The following is a 20285-nucleotide window of genomic DNA, read 5'->3' as shown; positions in this document are numbered from 1 at the left end:
AAAACATGTGTCTGCAAAAATGAAAGGAACATTAATGAAGTGTTGGGCCAGAGCTGATGCACAACAGCTAGTTATGTACAAAAAATTAAGTAGTGCAGATGTCAGAGGCAGCTAAAACAATCTGGGTCAGATTGCCACATCTATGACCTAAAAAATATTACATGGCAGCAGGTAAGAGACTCACTCCTTGCAAAATCAAAATATTATAACTTAATATACATAACTTAAAAAGATTGCATCAAATATGATGTGTATATTTCAGCATCTCACCCAATCACTTTTCAGTAGATTGCTATCCTTTAGAACTGAACAATATGCCCATGTACAAGTTTCAGCCAAAACACAAGATCATTGAGTCAAAGGACAAATTTACAACAAACTGAAAATTAGATCCTGTGCATTTCTTAAAATATAATACAAGATATCTTTATTAGTCACATGTACATTGAAACACACAGTGAAATACATTGTTTGCGTCGGGTGTTCTGGGGGCAGCCCGCAAGTGTCGCCACTCTTCCATCGCCAACGTAGCATGCCCACAACTTCCTAACCCATACATCTATGGAATGTGGGAGGAAACCGAAGCACTTGGAGGAAACCCACGCAGACACAGGGAAAACATACAAACTCCTTACAGACAGTGGCCAGAATTGAACCCAGGTCGCTGGCGCTGTAATAGCATTACGCTAACTGCTACAGCTACACTATATCTCAAGCCTCACAAGATGTGAAGGTTCATTTCCATGTGATGTGTGAGGAAAACTTCTGAGATGATGATGAAAGTTGGCTTCAATTGTACTTGTACTGCCATGCAAAATGCATTTTTTGCAGTGAGGCACAATTTCTTGCTCATATAAAAAAATGAACACCATAATGTTTTGAAATTCTGAAAGATAAACCCAAATTCTCAGGACCACACGCCTTGGAACAAACCTATCAATCCATCACCATCAAAACAATTAAAATGCTAACTGCATTGAATAATCAATGTTGTGCTGCAAATGGCAGAAGTAAACAAATAGTACCCAGTGAAAGCTTTTAATGACTAGCAAATACATCATCTGACCAAATAACATTCAATTTATTTTAAAAATCAATGCAGTCATAGTCTTCTGACATAGTTTCCATTTTCTTCTCATTTGATGTACAAGTAGAGAAAACGTGCAGGTACCATGCTGGTAGTTTCCATCACACTTATTCATGCTGAAACAAGCCCTGAACACGTGCACGCACATACAATGAAAATTGAAATGTCAGGACTTGCTGTCAGATTTGGAGGGCCCACTCTGTTAGTTTTCCACTCCCACATCAGTGTTGCTTGGATGCCTTGGCATTACAGTGGAGAAACAGCCATTCAGATCTAGTGTCAGACCTGACTTTAATGGGGCTTCAAGAGCACAGCAAGGCACTTTTGCTTTAGTTTTATTATTTCTAAATATTTTCCTGTTTTTTCCCCCAGCTTATTATTTATTTAATTAATTCAAATATTTTAACAATTATTTTAATTTCTGACAAATGTAACTCCATTGCAGTTATACACTGATAATCCACTGGCTGATCATTTGGAAATGTCAATTGTTCGGCATCTGGTTCACAAGATAATGTTTTCCGCACTCCCTATTCATTTGCCGAGGCCCCTGTCCCCACACTCCCTACTTTCTGAGGACCTAGTTTCTGCACTCCCTTTAAACTCACATAGTTCTGTTGGCTGCATTCCCTTCTGGTCACCCTGCTATAGGAAAGATGCCATTAAGCTGGAAAGAGTGCAGAGGAGATTCATAAGGATGTTGCCAGGACTCGAGGGACTGAGTTACGGAGAGCAGTTGAGTAGGCTGGGACTTTATTCATTGGAGTGCAGGAGAATGAGGGGTGGTCTTATAGAGGTGTATAAAATCGTGAGGGGCACAGATAGGGTGAATGCATACAGTCTTTTTCTCAGGGTTGGGAAATCAAGAACTAGATAGCATAGGTTGAAGGTGAGAGGGGAAAGATTTAATAGGAACCTTGAGGGGCAACTTTTTCACCCAGAGGGTGGGCAGTATATGGAATGAGCTGCTAGAGGAAGTGCTTGAGGCAGGTACATTAACAACATTTAAAAGGTACTTGGAGAGGTATATGAATAGGAAAGCTTTAGATGGATATGGGCCAAACACAGGCAAATGGGACGAGCTCAGATGGGAATCTTGGTCAGCATGGACCAGATGGGCCAAAAGTTCTCTCCCTTAATAACACTTTATGAATAATGAAATAAAAGTGTATTGGGATATTAATAAAATAACATCTGGAATAACATCTGGAAAATCTGCTAGTCCAGCACCAAAGTCTCGAGCAAATGGATTAATGGAGGTTTGCTTTATTCAAAAAGCAACAGAAACCAGGAAACTATAGGCTAGTAAGCTTAATACCTGTCATGGGGAAATTGTCAACAGAATTTTGTAAAAGAGAAATCATCTTTGATCAATATAGTTCTTTTAAGAAGTAACATGGAATTCAGATCAAGGTGAACCAAGATTTCTAGAAGCCAGTTGATAAGGCAGTGCAAAGAACGTTATTGAACAAAATAAAAGCTCACAGCCTGGTCTTATTAGGTAGCCAAGAGTCTGTACTGGGTGTCCAATCTAAAAAGAAGGGATGTGAAATCTGCTGCCAGTCTAAATCAGATCTTGTGCTGAATAATGTAATTCTTTCAGGAAAATGGGTTGAGTGTTGTTGTCCATTGGGCTCGGCTTGTGTTTTAATTTTATACCTTTGCAGTCCTGTCAACTTTTTGTATGACCAGTTAGGCGTCCAGATCAAGGACACTCCAAAATCAAGCTTGGCTATCTCATATGGACACCCTACTGAATAACAATGGAAGTCAATTGTGCAAAGATGAGCACCATCTTATGATCTCTACAACAAATCCAATGTTAATCTCCTAATAATACAGTACATAAATCTTTTCATGCTTAAATAAACCCAATGCATCTAATTAGAAGATTTCCGGTCAAAATAAATAATTGGGAGCTCAAAATGGCTTTGAGAAAAAGATAATTTGAACAGAACAATGATTGCCACATGACAACCACATGTGGACTTGCAATTAAAAGATTTATATAAAAATAACTTCCAAATTAAATATCCGTCAACTTCTGTAACACTGATCAAAACATTTTCCCAAACTGCAGATTCTTGGTTCCCAGGATTCAGAGAGAAGTTCAGCAAGTCCCCATCTCTATGGATCAGACAAAAAACAAAGTGCTAGAAAGTAGCCTTAATTCATTTCACTAATTAAAGCTGGATGAATCAGGTGTCACTCATTTTCAGATGTCAATGATGCAAGTTAAGTTGTATGGAGGTAAGAGAGATGGAAAATGGAGAATGAAATGACATGCTACTGCTGAAAGCCATTATTACAGAAAATTGTAATATGCATCAACTTTTGAAAGTTACACATGCAAGTCCTATTATTCTGTATTTTAGGGTACTAAATTAGTTCCTTATATTGTCATAAAATCATGAATTATTAAATTGAAGATCAGTTTTCAAGTTTACAGATTTATCATTCTAATCACTAAAACTATAACCACAGGTTATCCATAAAATTCCAAAACAGTTTTAGCTGGGGATATCCACACATACTGATGGAATCAGAGATTAATTTTCAGTTTATGCTTGTCTGTCTGATCCGTGAACAATGGGATTTTCTCAAATTTCCCTCTGAATTCTTGGAGTAAGTCCTAGCTGCCAGTGTTGCAATGACATTTAATAAGTGTCTGGAAGGACAAAGCACCACACAACACACCAAAAAATGTAATTAAAAATTTGATTGTATGACTTACCTCAGAGACTATGTTCCTGCGTTTTGCTTTTTTGATAGCTCTGTTTTTCAGCACATCTTCGCTTGCAACCGAGAAAGTTCCTGCCTAAAAAGCAAAGTACTCCATGGTAAAACAACGATAACAAGTAATTCAATACCCTGCTTTTCCTGGAAAAGTTTAATATTAAAGTTGCAATAAAACATCAATGCAACTCATTGCACTTTCACACTGGAGCCAGTAAATCAGGCAAACACAAGAGACATCCAAAGGAAATTTTCTGTCCTTTTTCTCCCCCAAGACACCACCTCCTCCAAAAGTTGGGTGATGATCATGGTATCATCTCATCTATTATTTGTAAGATATTTCTATACCTTATTTACCTGTTGCAGTTGCGCACAACGGTGAATATACTAAATACATTTCACAGAGATGATCAAAGGATATGCTATAAATTAACTCCTGTCAGACTTCAGATTATTGTAAGTCACAGCAAAGAGATCTGCTAATTACATTAGGCAAATCCAAATGTTATTTCTACTTCATCTGAGGATGTTACCGAGATACATAATGCAATTACTGCAAAACCATCTTCCATTGTGCCTCATGAGTATTGTGGTTGTTGGTGTGCTAGATCTAACACTGTGAACATGATAGCTGACAAAAACTCAACGCAAGGCAAAAAACTACAGATTTGAGAACGTAATCCAGTTGAGTATTTTACATGAGCTTTCAACAATATTCTGGCCAATACTCCTTCCTCAAAAGATATTACTGAAGCAGATTATTAAGCTAATATTACATTGCTAATTTGGGAACTTGCTGTGTGAAAATTGGCTGCTTCATTAATACAAACTAGAGAAGAAGTATTTCATTGATTAAAGAATTTTGGGATATCCCAAAGGTATACAAGACTTGCAGTGGTTAAAGTTGAGATTGCATCCCAAGGTTTAAAGTGGGTCTGCAGAAATAGTGAACATATTAAATATCTTCTAGCATGTCCTAGATTCCTGGAGTAGTCCCAGCAAATCGAAGGTAGCAAACGTAACATCGCAATTTAAAAAGGAGGTAACAACTATAGACCAATTAGCTAGCAAAATTCTGTATACCCTGATTAAGAGCATGATAACAGAGCAGAGTCAACAGTTTTATAAAGCGAAAGTCATGCTTGACAAATCCAGTAAGAGTTCCTTTTTAAGGATACAACTAGAAGGGGAGACAAGGGTTTGGGGTGGTGTGGGAAATATGGTATTTCTGGACTTCCAAAATTCATTTTATAAGGTAATATAAAATGTGAGCTCTTGGGATATTGCATATTTAGCTTTTAACCAACTTTCTATTCACAATCTTTTCGAAGATTTTATTTGAGAAATCATTTAAGATAAGATTTCTTTATTAGTCACATATACATCGAAACACACAGTGAAATGCATCTTTTGCGTAGAGTGTTCTGGGGGTAGCCCGCAAGTGTCACCATGCTTCCGGCGCCAACATAGCATGCCCACAATTTCCTAACCCGTACATCTTTGGAACGTGGGAGGAAACCGGAGCACCTGGAGGAAACCCACGCAGACACAGGAAGAACATACAAACTCCTTACAGACAGCAGTCGGAATTGAACCCGGGTCGCTGGTGCTGTAATAGCATTACGCTAACCGCTATACTACCGTGCCTGCCAACTGTTTTAATGTGTTTTAGAAATAACAGTTTATTAAACGTAAATGTAATTTTAACATTAATTTAGTTTTTCCAATGTCTCTAAATGCCAACCATTTAAAATATAAAGTATTCCACAGCTTTGACAGAACCCAGTCTTCTGCCCCCACCTTTGTCTTTTGTCAGACTGTAGGAGCATTCCAGGTATAGGCAGGGCCTCATCAATAAGCCACTCAATTTCTACTTGTCTAGACCCCACTTCCTGATTCTAAGCTTGGGGTGGAGGAGGGAGGGTCAGCAAGATTGGTCCTCTGCATCCAATCCACCTCCATGTGGGCAAGCTGCAACTCTGGATGATGGGCTGGGTCCAGTCTATTGAGAGACAAGATTTTGAAAGGGATGCCAAGAAGCTGTAAATTTGGATGAAGGGCCAGCCATCTAAAGACAGAGATGAGAAACTGCTCAACAAAGCTAGTTGTAAGTATTTGAAATTCTCTCCCTCAGACGGAAGTAAATGTTCAGATGTTAAATATATGCATGACTGATCTTGAAGGTCAGGGAACAAGACAATAAAGTGGATAAATAAAAGCAATAAAGTATATAATCAGCCTTTCAAATGACTGAACTTGCTTGGACAATATTGTCTACTCCTATTTGTATTTTTTGTTACCAGCAAAATGGTGACACAAATCAATGCAGGATGGCAATTAGTGCTAGCAAGGCCATTCATTGAACTCTACATTTCAGGCAACTTCTTACCTTAATCTTGCATAGCTGAACATGACAGTAAAAGGAATGAAAACTTGCAAATACTTATGATCCTTTTTGAATAACACTGAACTATGTACTAGTTACTGACTTACTGTTTCTAACTACAAATGAAATTGTATGTATATATTTTTGGAGCTTTCTTTACTTGGATAAATATGAATAGCCAAAATAAGTTGTCTGAATGTTGCTGTTTTTTTCATCATTTAAAAATCTCCTGAAACAGGTAGCTTCCAGAAAGGGTAGGCCCAGTTAAACTTCTTTGAACTAAAGATAACAGGACGAATGGGCGAGAAAGAAATAGAAGGGTATGGTGGTGGGTTTAAAGGTTAGGAAGAGGATTGTATGGAGAACACAACATTGGTTGAATATCCCATTTCTGTGTTGTAAATATCATGCAATACCATGCAGTCGCTGCAACCAAAATGTTTTTGAAGAATAATAATCCAATTAAAGCAAGACTGGATAAAAGTTAAAAATATCCTTCAAAATTTAGAGTCAATAAAGCTATTACTCAAAATATATTGCTCAGATTATTTCAACTCTCCAAAAACAATTAAGATGATCAAAGCAATTTGAGCCAATTATTCTTGAAAATATTACAATTATATCTTGATGACATTGCATTTTACAGGGGGAGAGAAAAGAGACGACAGCTTGAATATTAAATTCACGTTTTTTTTTCTTTAGAGCAGTGGCCTCAAGAACTTATTGGATGCCAAATAATTTTTGCAACTGAGCAAGAGTTACAACCTCATGCATCTAGTTCATATCTTTAAGCAGTACTACAAAGGCAATTGACATTTAGCACAAATTTATTCAGTGAGTAACTGATTCCCATAAACCATGAATTTTCTAGGTTTAATCCACAGTCTCTACTGTTTGTCAACATTACAGGTACTGAACATGGGTTTAAAAGCCTCACCAGGAGGAAAGAAAATTGAAGAATTCCATATCATGATCTAACAATTTTCACTTTAAGATGTCAGCTATAAATCAGTACAAATTGTGATTGTCACTCTACGCACTTGAGCACATCTAGAATTACATTCTAGAATGGTACTGAAGGAGCACTGTACCAGAGTTGGTGGATTTTAAATGGACATTAAATTAATGTCCTCAAAAAGATCTAATAACTTTATTTCAAAGTGCAGTCAAGTTCTCCCGTTATGATCAATATTTATTCCTCAGCTGACAGATAAACAGCAACAGTTTATCCGGTTTAGTCACAAAAATAAATTGAAAAGCAGTTTGGGACATTTGAGATCATGAAAGGTGCTACATAAATGCAAGTTCTTACATGTGGAGCAGGGATGGTGACCCATGATCAAAGAACTTCTGACATTCAATGTTCTTGTAAGAATTATTAATAGGCCAAGAACAACTAGCCTGAAGAACCACACACCTACCAGCAGTCAATTACCTCTAGAAAGGATAAAGCCAGTGAAAAGAAATAATTTAGGAGGCTAAAGATGTGTCACCGTAAGCCTTTTGGGTTGTTTTTGTGGCTACTAAGATATTAGGTATCGAAAGATTATATTTAAGTTAGAGGTATGGAATGATCAATACTTTTACAACAAAATGACTGAATCAAAAGGTAACAGTGCACTCCTCAGGAAACATAGTAACACACATAGTATGATTCTCACATCTGATATAATTTTAAGTCACAAATGGCAACAACTTAGTTTTCAATTTTTAAAATTGGGACATCTGTTTGTTCATTGAATGTTAACACATAACGATATTAGCAATCAAAACTATGGTATTCAGTCTAATGTAGCTTAATGCAAACTCTGAGGACATTTAAAAAGTATGGAAGAGCAGCAGGAGTGGACTCCTTAATATCCTGGTATTTTAATTGGTTTTATTCCACATAACATTATCTCCTGCTCAAGCAACCCATTTCTGTGATATTCCCTCCACATCATAAAGTACACTATAGATAAATCCCAATCTTTACCCCTTACCTCACAACTGCAACATAGCATTTAGTTTGGGGTATGTTTGTCTAAATCTATGCCATTTCTTTGCACTTTTTGTTTATATCTCACTGTATTATGCACTATGTCCCTAACTAAATTACCACGCTACAAGAGCTTTTACATACGTTTTATTGAATTTAGATTGTATTAGTCACTATATAGTTATGTGTGAGCACTTGAGCTTTAAGAGCAAGTGTACCATTCCACTAAATGGACTTTATGCAGCTATGTCCCAACCGTGGTTTAAAAGTTTGTAGAACTGATACCAGAAGCTGTAAAAAGATGATCTGTTGCAGAACTGAAGAGCTGAGTATGAAAATTTCATTATTTAATATTCCTTTCAGCATTTAAAAAGTTCTACTGCACAACAGTTCAACTGCACAACAGTTCAACAACACAATGTATGTCAACCATTCATTACTCATCTTTCAGCACAGATTAGGTTCAGTGATAAAAAATGGAAATAGCAGCTTCCTCGCTGTTGTTTTCCCTAAACCAAATTCACTAGATATACACCTGGCAATCAGCTTAAAGACTTAGGTTCATTTTGTTTTCCTACCAACATCGCCCATTGACATTTAACATTTTACAGTACTGCAAAGAATTGCTATTACTTTCTTTATCCCCATGCCTCACCCTGAAAAGCTGCACTTTATATTAGAAATGAAAGTTGTCAATCTCATAAAATGTTTGTGCGCACACACCTCTTCAGATTCTTCTTCCTGATCCCAATTTCGGTCAGTTAGTTCCTTGTCTGCAGTCCTCTTTGCCATTATGTTGTTACTAAAACAAAATAGACAAGATTATTCTCTTGTTATAACTGGATGAAACGCCTAGAACTAAAAAGAAAAATAGTATGAGACTACTCTAAACACAAAAACAAAAAACATCAAAATTTGCTTTGGCATCTTTTACTTTGTTAGAGGTCATCTTTGGTTTAAAAACAAATATAAACTTTGAAAGATTAATTTATGAGGCAAAGAGCCATCGAAGACAGATGAAAGAATGAAAAATGATGAAATAGTGTGGAAAAGAAGAACAACAGAGTAAACCACACAATGTATTTACAAACAGGAGAGGAGGGCAGGTTGGATAAGTGTATGTTAAAGGCTTGAGAATGAGAGGGCAAACCATATTAAACTTTTCACACAAACGTGACAATTGCTCTGTATAACCAGACTTCAGTCACCATTATTAAGATACTAAAATCTAATTTAAGTAACAAATTGCCACACAAGAAAAATAATTAATGACAAGTTAATTTTTGTGTTGTAGCTGGTTGAGGGAAAAGTAGTGGTCAGGACATTACAGGAACCTACAGTGTTTCTAATCGCGTTAAGGGAATTTGTCTCAGCAGACAAATAAGACAATCTCACAGAGCACCTGAAAGAGAGCATCATCAACAATGGGCCAAATAAAGCAAGACTGTCCCACTGCTCACCCTTAGTTGGTCGGATGTGGATAAAAATTATGAAAGGATTTAAAATTAAAAATTATTTCAAAACATTAAACATATCAAGAAATAATTAAAAACATTAAGATAAAAATAATAAAATCAAATAATTTGCCCTCTTCCTCCTAATTTCCAGAATGCGAACCCCAAATTGAATTGAACAGGGTCTCTGATCCTCTGTTACATCTCACTGACATAGGAAAAGAGGCAGATTACCCAGCATTATGCTGCCAATGAACTGTGCAGAGTCCAGTGACAGGGCAGACTGACTTATTTATTTCAGAGAGGCTGAATGCTGACCACATGCACCCAATAGTTAAAGTGAGATGTAAAGTCAGACTTAAAATCAAGTCCATAACTGGGCTTTAACCTTAAATATTCTGATTCCAAAGTGAGTGCTATCAACTGAACAAAGAATTATATTTCATCCCTTCAGATGAATATCTTGCCAATAATCTGGACAACATATTAATAATGGTGAAAACAACCCATCACTCCCAGATGAGCTCATGGCCTTTTATGCATGCTTTGATAGGGAGAACTATGATATACCCACACGAGCCACCACATCTCTAGATGACCCTGTAATTTCAGTCTCTGAGGCCGACTTCCGGGCATCTTTCAAGAGGGTGAATCCATAAAGGGCATCTGGTCCAGACTACTATCTGGCCGAGTACTAAAGATCTGTGCACCAACCAATTTGCCTACCACCACAAAAGGTCAACAGAAGATGCGATTTCTCTGGCTCTTCATTCTGTTCATATGGACAACAAGAGTTCATCCGACTACAGCTCAGCATTCAACACAATCATCCCATCCAAGCTCATCATCAAGCTTCAAGACCTGGGCCTCTGAACCTCCCTCTGCAACTGAATACACAACTTCCTCATCGGCAGACCTCAGTGAGGATTGGTAACAACATCTCCTCTTCAATGATGATCAACCCAGGTGCACCTCAAAGCTGCATACTTAGCCCCCTGCTCTAGTCTCTATACACACGACTGTGTGGCTAAGCACAGCTCCAATGCCATCTTCAAATTTGCCGACAACACTACTGTTGTTGGACGAATCACAGGTGGCAACGAGTCAGCTTACCAGAGCACGATAGGACACCAGGTTGAGTGGTGCCGCAACAACAACCTCTCGGTCAACATGAGCAGAACTATAGAGTTGATTGTAGACTTCAAGAAGGGGAGGAGGGCGAACATGTCCAGTCTACATTGGGGGGGAAAATCGGCGGTGGGAAGAGTCAGCAGCTTTAAATTCTTGGGTGTTAACATATCAGATGACCTGTCCTGGGACCAGTACATAGATCATAAGGAAAACGCACCAGAATCTTTACTTTCTTAGGAGGTTCGTCTTGTCACTGAACACTAACAAACTTCTGTACATGTACTGTTGAAAGTATCTTGACTGGTTTGGCTTGTCATCGAACACTCCAACAAACTTCTATAGATGTACTGTTGAAAGTATCCTGACTGGTTGCAACATAGTCTGGTACAGCAATTCGAATGCACAGGAACGCAAGAAGCTACAAAAAGTAGTGGATTCTGCCCAATACATCACGAGCACATCCCTACCCACCATCAGTAGTATCTATGGGAGGCACTGTTTCAAGAAGGCAACATCGATCAAAAATCCCCACCATCTGGGCCATACCACCTTTTCACAGCTACCACTGGGCAGGAGGTACAGAAGCCTTAAGTCCCACACCACGAGGTTCAAGAACAGTTACTTCCCTTCAACCATTTGGTTCTTGATCCAACTGGCAGAACTCTAATCACCACTACAATTTAGCAACACTATGACCACTCTGATCAGCTTGACTAAAATGGACTTGGTTTTTTTTTGTTCTAATTGTGTTTTTTTCTTGTAAAAATTGTGTATAATTTATGTGTACTTTATGTTTTACTTGTGAATGTTGCTTACATCATGCTATGTGCCTGTGATGCTGGTGCAAGTAAGCTTTTCATTGTACCTGTGCATACATGTACTTGTGCATATGAAAGTAAACTCAACTTTGACTTTGATTGTTTGTACACTGTGATAATTGAAAGGACAAAAAATATTTGACCAAGCACACAAGAGGAGATTTTCATCTTCGCAATCTTGGCTGAATTTTAATTCTGGTTCTGAATATAAGATATCTGTGTCTAAACCACAGTGCAAGCCAATCTTTCCCAAAAATGTTATTAACAGTGGAATTATAAATACTACCTATTAGGTCATAATAGCTTTTGTAATACAAAGAACAATTCCTCACCCTATTAAATCCCATAGGAAGTTAGGCTGTTAATAACTGCATTAAGTCCTTATAAGAAGCAAATCTGACCATATTACACAAAATAAGAGTTTAAATTCAGCACTCACCTTCTTAAGGAAATACTAAGAACATGAAGGAGCCAATCTAAAGGATAAAGGAAAAAAGAATATTGGCTTGGTAATTCCTTCACCAAGATGGGTCCTCCAGACAGTTTTCACCAGATGTACAAAAGCTAAATTTCAGAAAATCAAGTTTACAAAACACCTAAATATTTGGGTTGATTAACTCCTCTCAGAGAGCTGGCCATCTCCCCTTTCAGTCCTGATGTAGGTTTCAGATGCATGACAGCTGTGGCAGGGTTTGCATGCCATTGCCGCCTATAAGGTGAAACGTAACGGCATAAATGGCAAATGATGCTTCGCTCCCCAGACAGCCCAATGCCTTTTATGCACACTTTGAAAGAGAGAATAACACTACACCTGTGTGAATCCTCACAGCATCTAGTGACCCTGTGATCTCTATCTCTGAGGCCGAAGTCAGAACATCCTTCAAGAGGTTGAACCTTCACAAGGCATCAGGCCCCGGCGGTATACTTGGACGGGTTCTGAAAACCTGTGCCAACCAACTGACTGGAGTGTTCAAGGACATCTTCAACCTCTCACTGCTGTGGTCTGAGGTTCCCACCTGTTTCAAAAGAGCAGCAATCATACCTGTGCCTAAAATGAGCAGGGTGTCTCAACGACTATCACCCGGTAGCACTCACATACACTGTAATGAAGTGCTTCGAGAGGTTGGTTATGGCTCAAATTAATTCCTGCCTGAGCAAGGACCTGACCCACTTCAATTTGCCTCCTGCCACAACAGGTCTACAGCAGACACAACCTCACTGGCTCTCCACTCTACTTTGGAGCACCTTGACAACTGCAAAACATATGTCAGGCTGCTGTTTATTGATTACAGCTCGGGTTCAAAACAATTACCACTAATCACCAAGCTTCAAAACCTGGGCCTCTGTACCTCTCTCTGCAACTGGATGGATCCTCAACTTCTTCATCAGGAGACCATAGTCAGTGTGGATTGGTAATTAACATCTCCTGACTGATGATCAACATACACGCACCTCAAGGATGCATGCTTAGCCCACTGCTCTACTCTCTGCACTCAAGACTGTCTGGCTCAGCACAGCTCAAATGTCATGTATAAATTCGATGACACCATTATTGTTGGTAGAATCTCAGTTGGCGACAAGGTGGTGGACAGGAATGAGACAGATCAGCTGGTTGAGTAGTGTCACAACAACAATCTTGCACTCAACATCAGCAAAACCAAGGAATTGATTGTGGACTTCAGGAAGGGGAAGTCGGGAGAACATACACCAGTCCTCATTGAAGGGTCAGCAGTGGAAAGGGTGAGCAGCTTCAAGTTCCCGAGTGTCAACATCTTGGAGGATCTATCCTGGGCCCCAACACATTGATGCAATCATGAAGAAGGCGCGCCAGCGGCTCTACTTTGTTACTAGCTTGAGGAGATTCAATGTGTCACCAAAGACTCTTACAAATTTCTATAGATGTACGGTGGAGAGCATTCTGACTGGTTGCATCACAGCCTGGTCTTAGCTACTGAGGGCATCTTTAAGTGGCAGTGCCAGAAGAAGGTGGCATGCATCACTAAAAATCCTCACCATCCGGGACATGCCCTCTTCTCATTACTAGGAGGGACAGAAGCCTGAAGCCCACACTCAATGATTCAGAAACAGCTTAGATTTCTGAACGGTTCATGAATACTACATTGTTATTCCTTTTTCTTTGCAATGTATAGTAATTTTATGTCTTTGCACTGCACTGCTGCCACAGAACAACAACTTTCATGTAATCTAAGTCAGTGATAATAAATCGATTCTAATTCCGATTCAAATCATCAACAATCCCCCCCTCCTCCCCATCCACCCCACAGATGCTGCTCAACCTGCTAAGTTCCTCCAGCAGATTGTTTGTTGCTCCAAGTCCATTCATTTGATTCTCAACCTACAGGTCCTCAAACAGCATACATGAGGAGCCCAAATGCTTCTCAGTGTTGAAGCTTTGGACTACTTGGAGGATGATCAGAATGCAACAAACAAGAAAAGCTCATTCAGTGGAATCTACCTTCAGGTAACAGTTTCAAACAAAAGATATAAAATAATTTAAGTTTTCTTCTTGGAATTTTTAACATTATTGTTGAAGAGATTATTGGCTCAATCATTTGAAATGCATTATTTTCTGCACCCTTTCACTTTTCTACAATAATCATAAAGTTATAATGCATTATTTTAATTAATACATGCAGGAATTATAAATTATAATTTACTATATTAAATAAAGAACGGGATTGGAATAAGAATGCTTTCTGAAATAATTTTATCAGAGAATCAATGACTGTTGGTGAATCACACAAGCTTTGCTTGCAAAACCTAACACTATATGATAACTTCAATTTGTTACTAATTTATAATGCAATTCATGATGTCTTGGTTATTATCATTCATACAAAACCTAGTGAATTAATTTATCCTGTTTAACTCCTTAGCACCCAAACCCATTTTCAAAAAAACTTAATTTTAAACCCGTGACAAATAATTTACATTATACAATTATACTTTACAAAATGTAATGAATATTAAAAAAACTCGTGTTTGTGATAAAATATTTACAACACAGATTAACTTTAGCAACGAAATGCTGGTAATCGCAGAACAGAATCCATATTAATTAAAGGGGAAATGTAAATGAAAACGAAACTTGATCAGATCGATCCTGAAAGTCACTAAACAGTTCCAAACAGCAAAGTGATTTGGTCAATTGTATCAGAAAGTACAAGCAGTGACCTTCTCTACTTCCGTATTAATTTATCAGGGAATCAAACGTAACCCAAATTAAAAGTGGCACAAATACAAGTAATTGTACAGGACTCTAATCCGACCAACTCCACGTGTTTCGTGTCAAGTAATTACATACTCCCAGTAGGGGTCGCTGGGCAGCGATAAGGACCAACCCGTTTTTTTTATTCTTAATTACTCGTAATATGACATCTTAACTCAGATCTATACGTCTGTCAGAGATCAGAAATCAAACCTGCAATCTCCATGGTCTGTACAATTCACTGATCTATAAAGGTCAGATTATATTATGAAAAACAATATTATGAAAAAACAGCTTGGAAATATTTGGGATCCAATGTAAACTCGCCAATGTACCTGCTTAAACAACTGCTTTACTGATCATTTTCACCATTCCTAACCTGGTTAGTTGTCTTCAGGAAGAATGATATTTCCTCCACAAGCTGAAGAAATTTTAACTTCGTCTTTTTAAAGAAAGACTTTCAAATAGAGGTTTTTTTTTCAGCAATGATCGATTTCTTTCATCACGGCAATACCTCCCAAGACACAGTCCTCCCAGGGCAAGTCGCATGTGGGCAAAGCTGACAGCAACCTAACTTTACGTTGACAGCCGGCTCTGATCGACAGCCCAGCTAACCAATCAGATTGCGGGCTTGAGCCAGCGCCATCCACGATGGGGGGGGAGGGGGCAAGGGGGGGAAGGACCGGAGTCATCAAGTTGGGCTGACTCACACTCACATAAAATGAACGTGCGTTTTGAAAGAAAACAACGAGCGGCCAATAACTGCCGTAACTACCGTCCGGTGGCTCCGTCAATTTTACAAATGTCAGAGACAGCAGTAAGCGGTGTTGGGTGAAAGAGGCGGTGGAAGTCATCCTGGGACAGGGTCAGGGCTGAGGCCTACATGCTCTTCGGCGAAAGGCCGTTCACCTTTTTATTTTAAATACGCCCCCCCAAAGCTATCTGTGTCTATGAAAGCGGGGCGATTGTGAAATACAGTCGTGTTGTGTCTCCAGACAGGGCAATGCATCCAGCAACGTTGTACGTCCGCGGCTTTTGTGCTGAGGCGGCGCAAACGACGGTTATTATTTGAATTACTGCGTGCGAGGCAGGACTAGGATAGGAAACCTTGGCTCACCTGCGATAGGTGATTCTGTGTTTGTCCGAACGCTCTGCCCCGGTAAGGCCTTTGACAAGTAATGATGTTAATGTTCGCCCTACCCTGTGTTAACACTGTATTCGGTTGTTCGGCACTCTTTCCCCTGAAACCCTCTCCCGACTGTTCAGTTATGTGGGAAGGCCGCCATTTTGTCGTGAAGAGGCGGGCCCCGCGCATGCTCCCCGGGCGGAGCTTTTATAATTCGGTGCGGAGACCAAACTCTCCCAATACAAAACTTATCAATGGAACCAAAGTTAGAGCCGAATGGCAAGTGATATTTGAGCATAGAACAGTACAGCACGGAACAGGTCCCTCGGCCCACAATGTTGTGCGGATCTAATTAAATTAGTAATCAAATGCCCAACTAAACTAATCCCTTCTGCCTAAATATCCATATTCTTACATTTCCCACACATTCCTGTGTCTAACAAAGAGCCTCTTGAATACCCCTATTATATTTGCTTCCGCCGCCACCCCAGGCAGCGCATTCCAGGCACCCACGACTCTCTGTAAAAAAAAAAACTTGACCTGCACATCTCCTTTGAACGTACCCCCTCTCACCTTAAATGCATGCCCTCTGGTATTAGACATTTCAACCCTGGGAAAAAGATACTGGTTGTCTACTCTGTCTATGCCTCTCATAATCTTATAAACCTCTATCAGATCTCCTCTCAGCCTCCGCCGCTGCAGAGAAAACAACCCAAGTTTGTCCAACCTCTCCTTATAGCACATGCCCTCTCATCCAGGCAGCATGCTGGTAAACCTCTTCTGCACCCTCTCCAAAGCCTCGACATCCTTCCTATAATGGGATGACCAGAACTGAATGCAATACTCCAGATGCGGCCTAACCAGAGTTTTATAAAGCTGCAGCATAACTTCCTGACTCCTGAACTCAGTGCCTCAATTAACGAAGGCAAGCATGCCATATTGCCTCCTTTACCACCCTGTCAACCTGTTGTAGCCACCTTCAGGGAGCTATGAACGTGGACCCGAAGATCGCTCTGCTCATCTACACTGTTAAGGGTCTTGCCATTTACAGTGTACTGTTTCTTTACATCTGATCTCCCAAAGTGCAGCACTTCGCATTTGGCTGAGTTAAACTCCATCTGTCATTTCTCTGCCCATATCTGCAACTGATCTATATCCCGCTGTATCCTTTGCCAGTCTTCTATTGCTACCCACAACACCACCAATCTTCATATCATCTGCAATCTTACTAACTCACCCATGTATATTTTCATCCAGGTCATTTATATACATCACAAACAGCAGAGGTCCCAGAACGGATCTCTGCGGAACACCACTAGTCACAGACCTACAGTTAGAATAAGTCCCATTGACCACTACCCTCTGTCTTCTATGGGAAAGCCAATTCTGAATCCAATGTCCAACTCACCATGGATCCCATGCATCTTAATCTTCTGGATGAGCCTCCCATGGAGGACGTTGTCAAACGCCTTACTAAAATCCATGTAGATAACAGCCACAGCTCTACCTTCATCAATCACCCTCGTCACCTCCTCAAAAAACTCAATCAAGTTAGTAAGACACGACTTGCCCCATACAAAGCCATGCTGACTGTTCCTAATTAGGCCATGGTTTTCCAAATGCTCATAAATCCTATACCAAAGAATCCTCTCCAGTAACTTCCCTATCACTGATATGAGACTCACTGGTCTAAAGTTTCCAGATTACCCTGTTTCCCTTCTTGAATAATGGGACAACATTAGCTACTCACCAGTCCCCTGGGACCTCTCCTGTGGCTAGAAAGGACACGAAGATCTTGGTCAAGGCCCCAGCAATTTCATCTCTTGCCTCTCTTAATAACCTGGAGTATATCCCATCAGGCCCTGGGGACTTATCCACCTTAATGCTCTTTAAGAGACCCAACACTACCTCCTCCTTTATCTCGAAATGCCCTAGCATATAAGCATGCTCCACACTGATCTCCCTATCCTCCACGTCGTTCTCCTTGGTAAATACTTGAAAGTATAAAAATTCACCAGATTATAATTGTAGAACGACATCGAAGTACAAATGACTGGTGTCAAAGCAGCTGGGAAACCCTCACCAGCACCTTTCCCAGAAAAGTCATTCATACTAATTTTGTTTTCTTAAGAGATTTTGGTATAATGTTCTGACGGATGAAGTATTTATATGTCAGATGTTACATTTAATAGTGATTGCGTTTCGATAACCTTGTAAGCAACACGTTGTCTAACTGCATTCTACCTAATGTGCCCCAAAATCAAATAAACCTGTCAACACAATTTCTGCTGCACAGTGCTGCATATTTAAAGGAATATGGATATCTTGGAAAATATTTTCTTTACTCTGTTCCAAAACATGCCATTTATCATGTCCATGCACTGTGCCTGCCAACCCCATCCAACATCCAACCAAAGAAACAAGGTCAATTGTGGCACAATATTTCTCATCCAATTTCCAATAACCACATCCAACCAGTATGCAATTACATAGTGCCTTCACTTATGCTGAATGATTCCCCACCAATACTGCCTGACCTGCTGAGTTTCCAACATTTTTGGCTCTTTGGTTTTTTGTTTCAATGCATATAACAGGTAGAGCTAACAGAACATCTTTTACTGAAGGTAATAACCTCTTGATTATGGCAGTAATTATACAACAATGTATCAGAAATCATGTACATTGTTATTAAAGGCACACCTTACTTCCAAATGTTACACTGTTTTCCATTTTAAAACATTAACCGTTATAAACTATCAACTATTTACATATATAGTATTATAGAGTCAGTTAACTATTAATATCAAAAAAAATCTATTGGTCTATGGACAGCAGTGATCCCAATATTCCATATGCTTCTGGGATATGGACCATCTATATCAAAGCACTGGACAGGTTGAAGCAATCCTCATCAGCTCCACTGCAATGCTGCTGAGGCATCATGAGCCATACCTTGAACACCACACCCACTCTCGGAGAGAGAGCTGCCTATATTTACTGCAAATTTACAGTATGTTAGTTTTCTTATCCTGTCGGTGGATTTAGATCATTTTGGGATTTTGCAGTGAAAACATTGATGGTACCTCTCCAGTGCTTTGAGATCCCTTCTGTGGGTCATTCATGTTTATAAAATCATGCGGGGTATAGATAAGGTGAATAGCCACAGTCTTTTCCCCAGGGTGGTGGAGTCCAAAATTAGAGGGCATAGGTTTAAAATGAGAGGTGAAGGATTTATAAGGGACCTGAGGGGCAACTTTTTCATACAGAGAGTGGTGCGTATATGGAACGAGCTGCCAGAGGAAGTGATAGAGGCAGGTACAATTACGACAGTTAAAAGCCATTTGGACAGGTACATGAGCTGAAAAGTTAAGAGAGATATGGGCCAAATGCAGTCAACTTAGTTGGCATGAACGAGTTGGGCCAAAGAGCCTGCTTTTCATGCTGTTTTGCTCTATGACTCAGAAACATACAGGAGAGTGGAGATCACTACTGCCCAGTGAACCATGAGCATTGTGCTGGGTTTGAGATCTTGATCTTCAAACATTATTTTCCTTAGACAGCCAAAGTCTCTGATGATGCACTGAAGGTGATGGTGAATTTTATCATCAATCTGTCTTCTTGGAGAGGTGGCTCCCGAGGTATGGAAAGTAGTCCATGTTTTCTAGGGTCACATTGAGGACATTTACTACAGGAGAATCGTGTTGTGTAGCATGGTTTGCAGAGGACCTTTGGTTTGCAGATGACCTTTGGTTTGCAGACATTTAGGGTAAGGATCATTCTCTTGTATATTTTGGTGAATAAGTTGGCGATGACTTGCAGTTCTGTCTCCAAATATATGTATACGCACTTGTCATCTGCAGACTGCAGCTCAATGACAAATTAAGTGGCTATGTAGTAGCCAACAAACTATTGTTTTCTATAATTAGTTAATTGGAGCTGACCCTGAAACCCTTGGCTTCTAATGCCTTTGAGCTGAAGACATTTTAGTACTTCTCAGGCTCACGCAGTGATCTGATTGTAAAGGCCGATACACCATAAAATATGATTGTCTCCCAGACCCTTTTGCTGTCCAATGCTATAATCCTTTAAAAAACATAATCTCTCAATCTGTGACTTAATCTAATCTGTGCTCAAAATCACTAGTGCATGCCCATGGCCTCCAAATATGAGAGGGAATTGGACACAATTGTCTTCACTGGCAACCCAACAGTTCACCTCCCTCATAACTTGAACTGTCCATCTTCTATATGTTTTGCACCATCTTTGTGTTCCACAGTTTTGCATCATCTCAGCGAAAAGTGGTTGATGTATTTCACATACACATCTTGGCTTACGATAGA

General features: G+C 39.5%; 1 protein-coding gene across 7 annotated transcripts in view; it reads right to left on the bottom strand.

Annotated features, from left to right (window-relative positions):
• Nucleotides 1–16128, bottom strand: part of nup50 (nucleoporin 50) — a 51689-nt gene extending 35561 nt beyond the window's left edge. The window contains exons 1-4 of one of the 7 annotated variants that reach the window (XM_052030266.1): nucleotides 15937–16128; nucleotides 12030–12066; nucleotides 8911–8989; nucleotides 3822–3905 (exon numbers count right to left, since the gene is read on the bottom strand). In XM_052030266.1, coding sequence (XP_051886226.1) covers nucleotides 3822–3905; nucleotides 8911–8979 — 153 coding nt within the window. In that variant the 5' untranslated portion in view covers nucleotides 8980–8989; nucleotides 12030–12066; nucleotides 15937–16128. Of the gene's footprint in view, nucleotides 1–3821; nucleotides 3906–8910; nucleotides 8990–12029; nucleotides 12067–15154; nucleotides 15366–15936 lie in introns of those variants that run through there. The other 6 variants (XM_052030269.1, XM_052030265.1, XM_052030270.1 and 3 more) reach the window with 6 other exon arrangements.
• Nucleotides 16129–20285: the final 4157 nt, after the last annotated feature.

The sequence above is a fragment of the Pristis pectinata genome, chromosome 15, assembly GCF_009764475.1.
Source record: "Pristis pectinata isolate sPriPec2 chromosome 15, sPriPec2.1.pri, whole genome shotgun sequence".
In the NCBI taxonomy this organism is placed as follows: domain Eukaryota; kingdom Metazoa; phylum Chordata; class Chondrichthyes; order Rhinopristiformes; family Pristidae; genus Pristis; species Pristis pectinata.
Note: the sequence above shows the minus strand (reverse complement) of the source record. Positions and strands in the feature narration are given on the sequence as shown.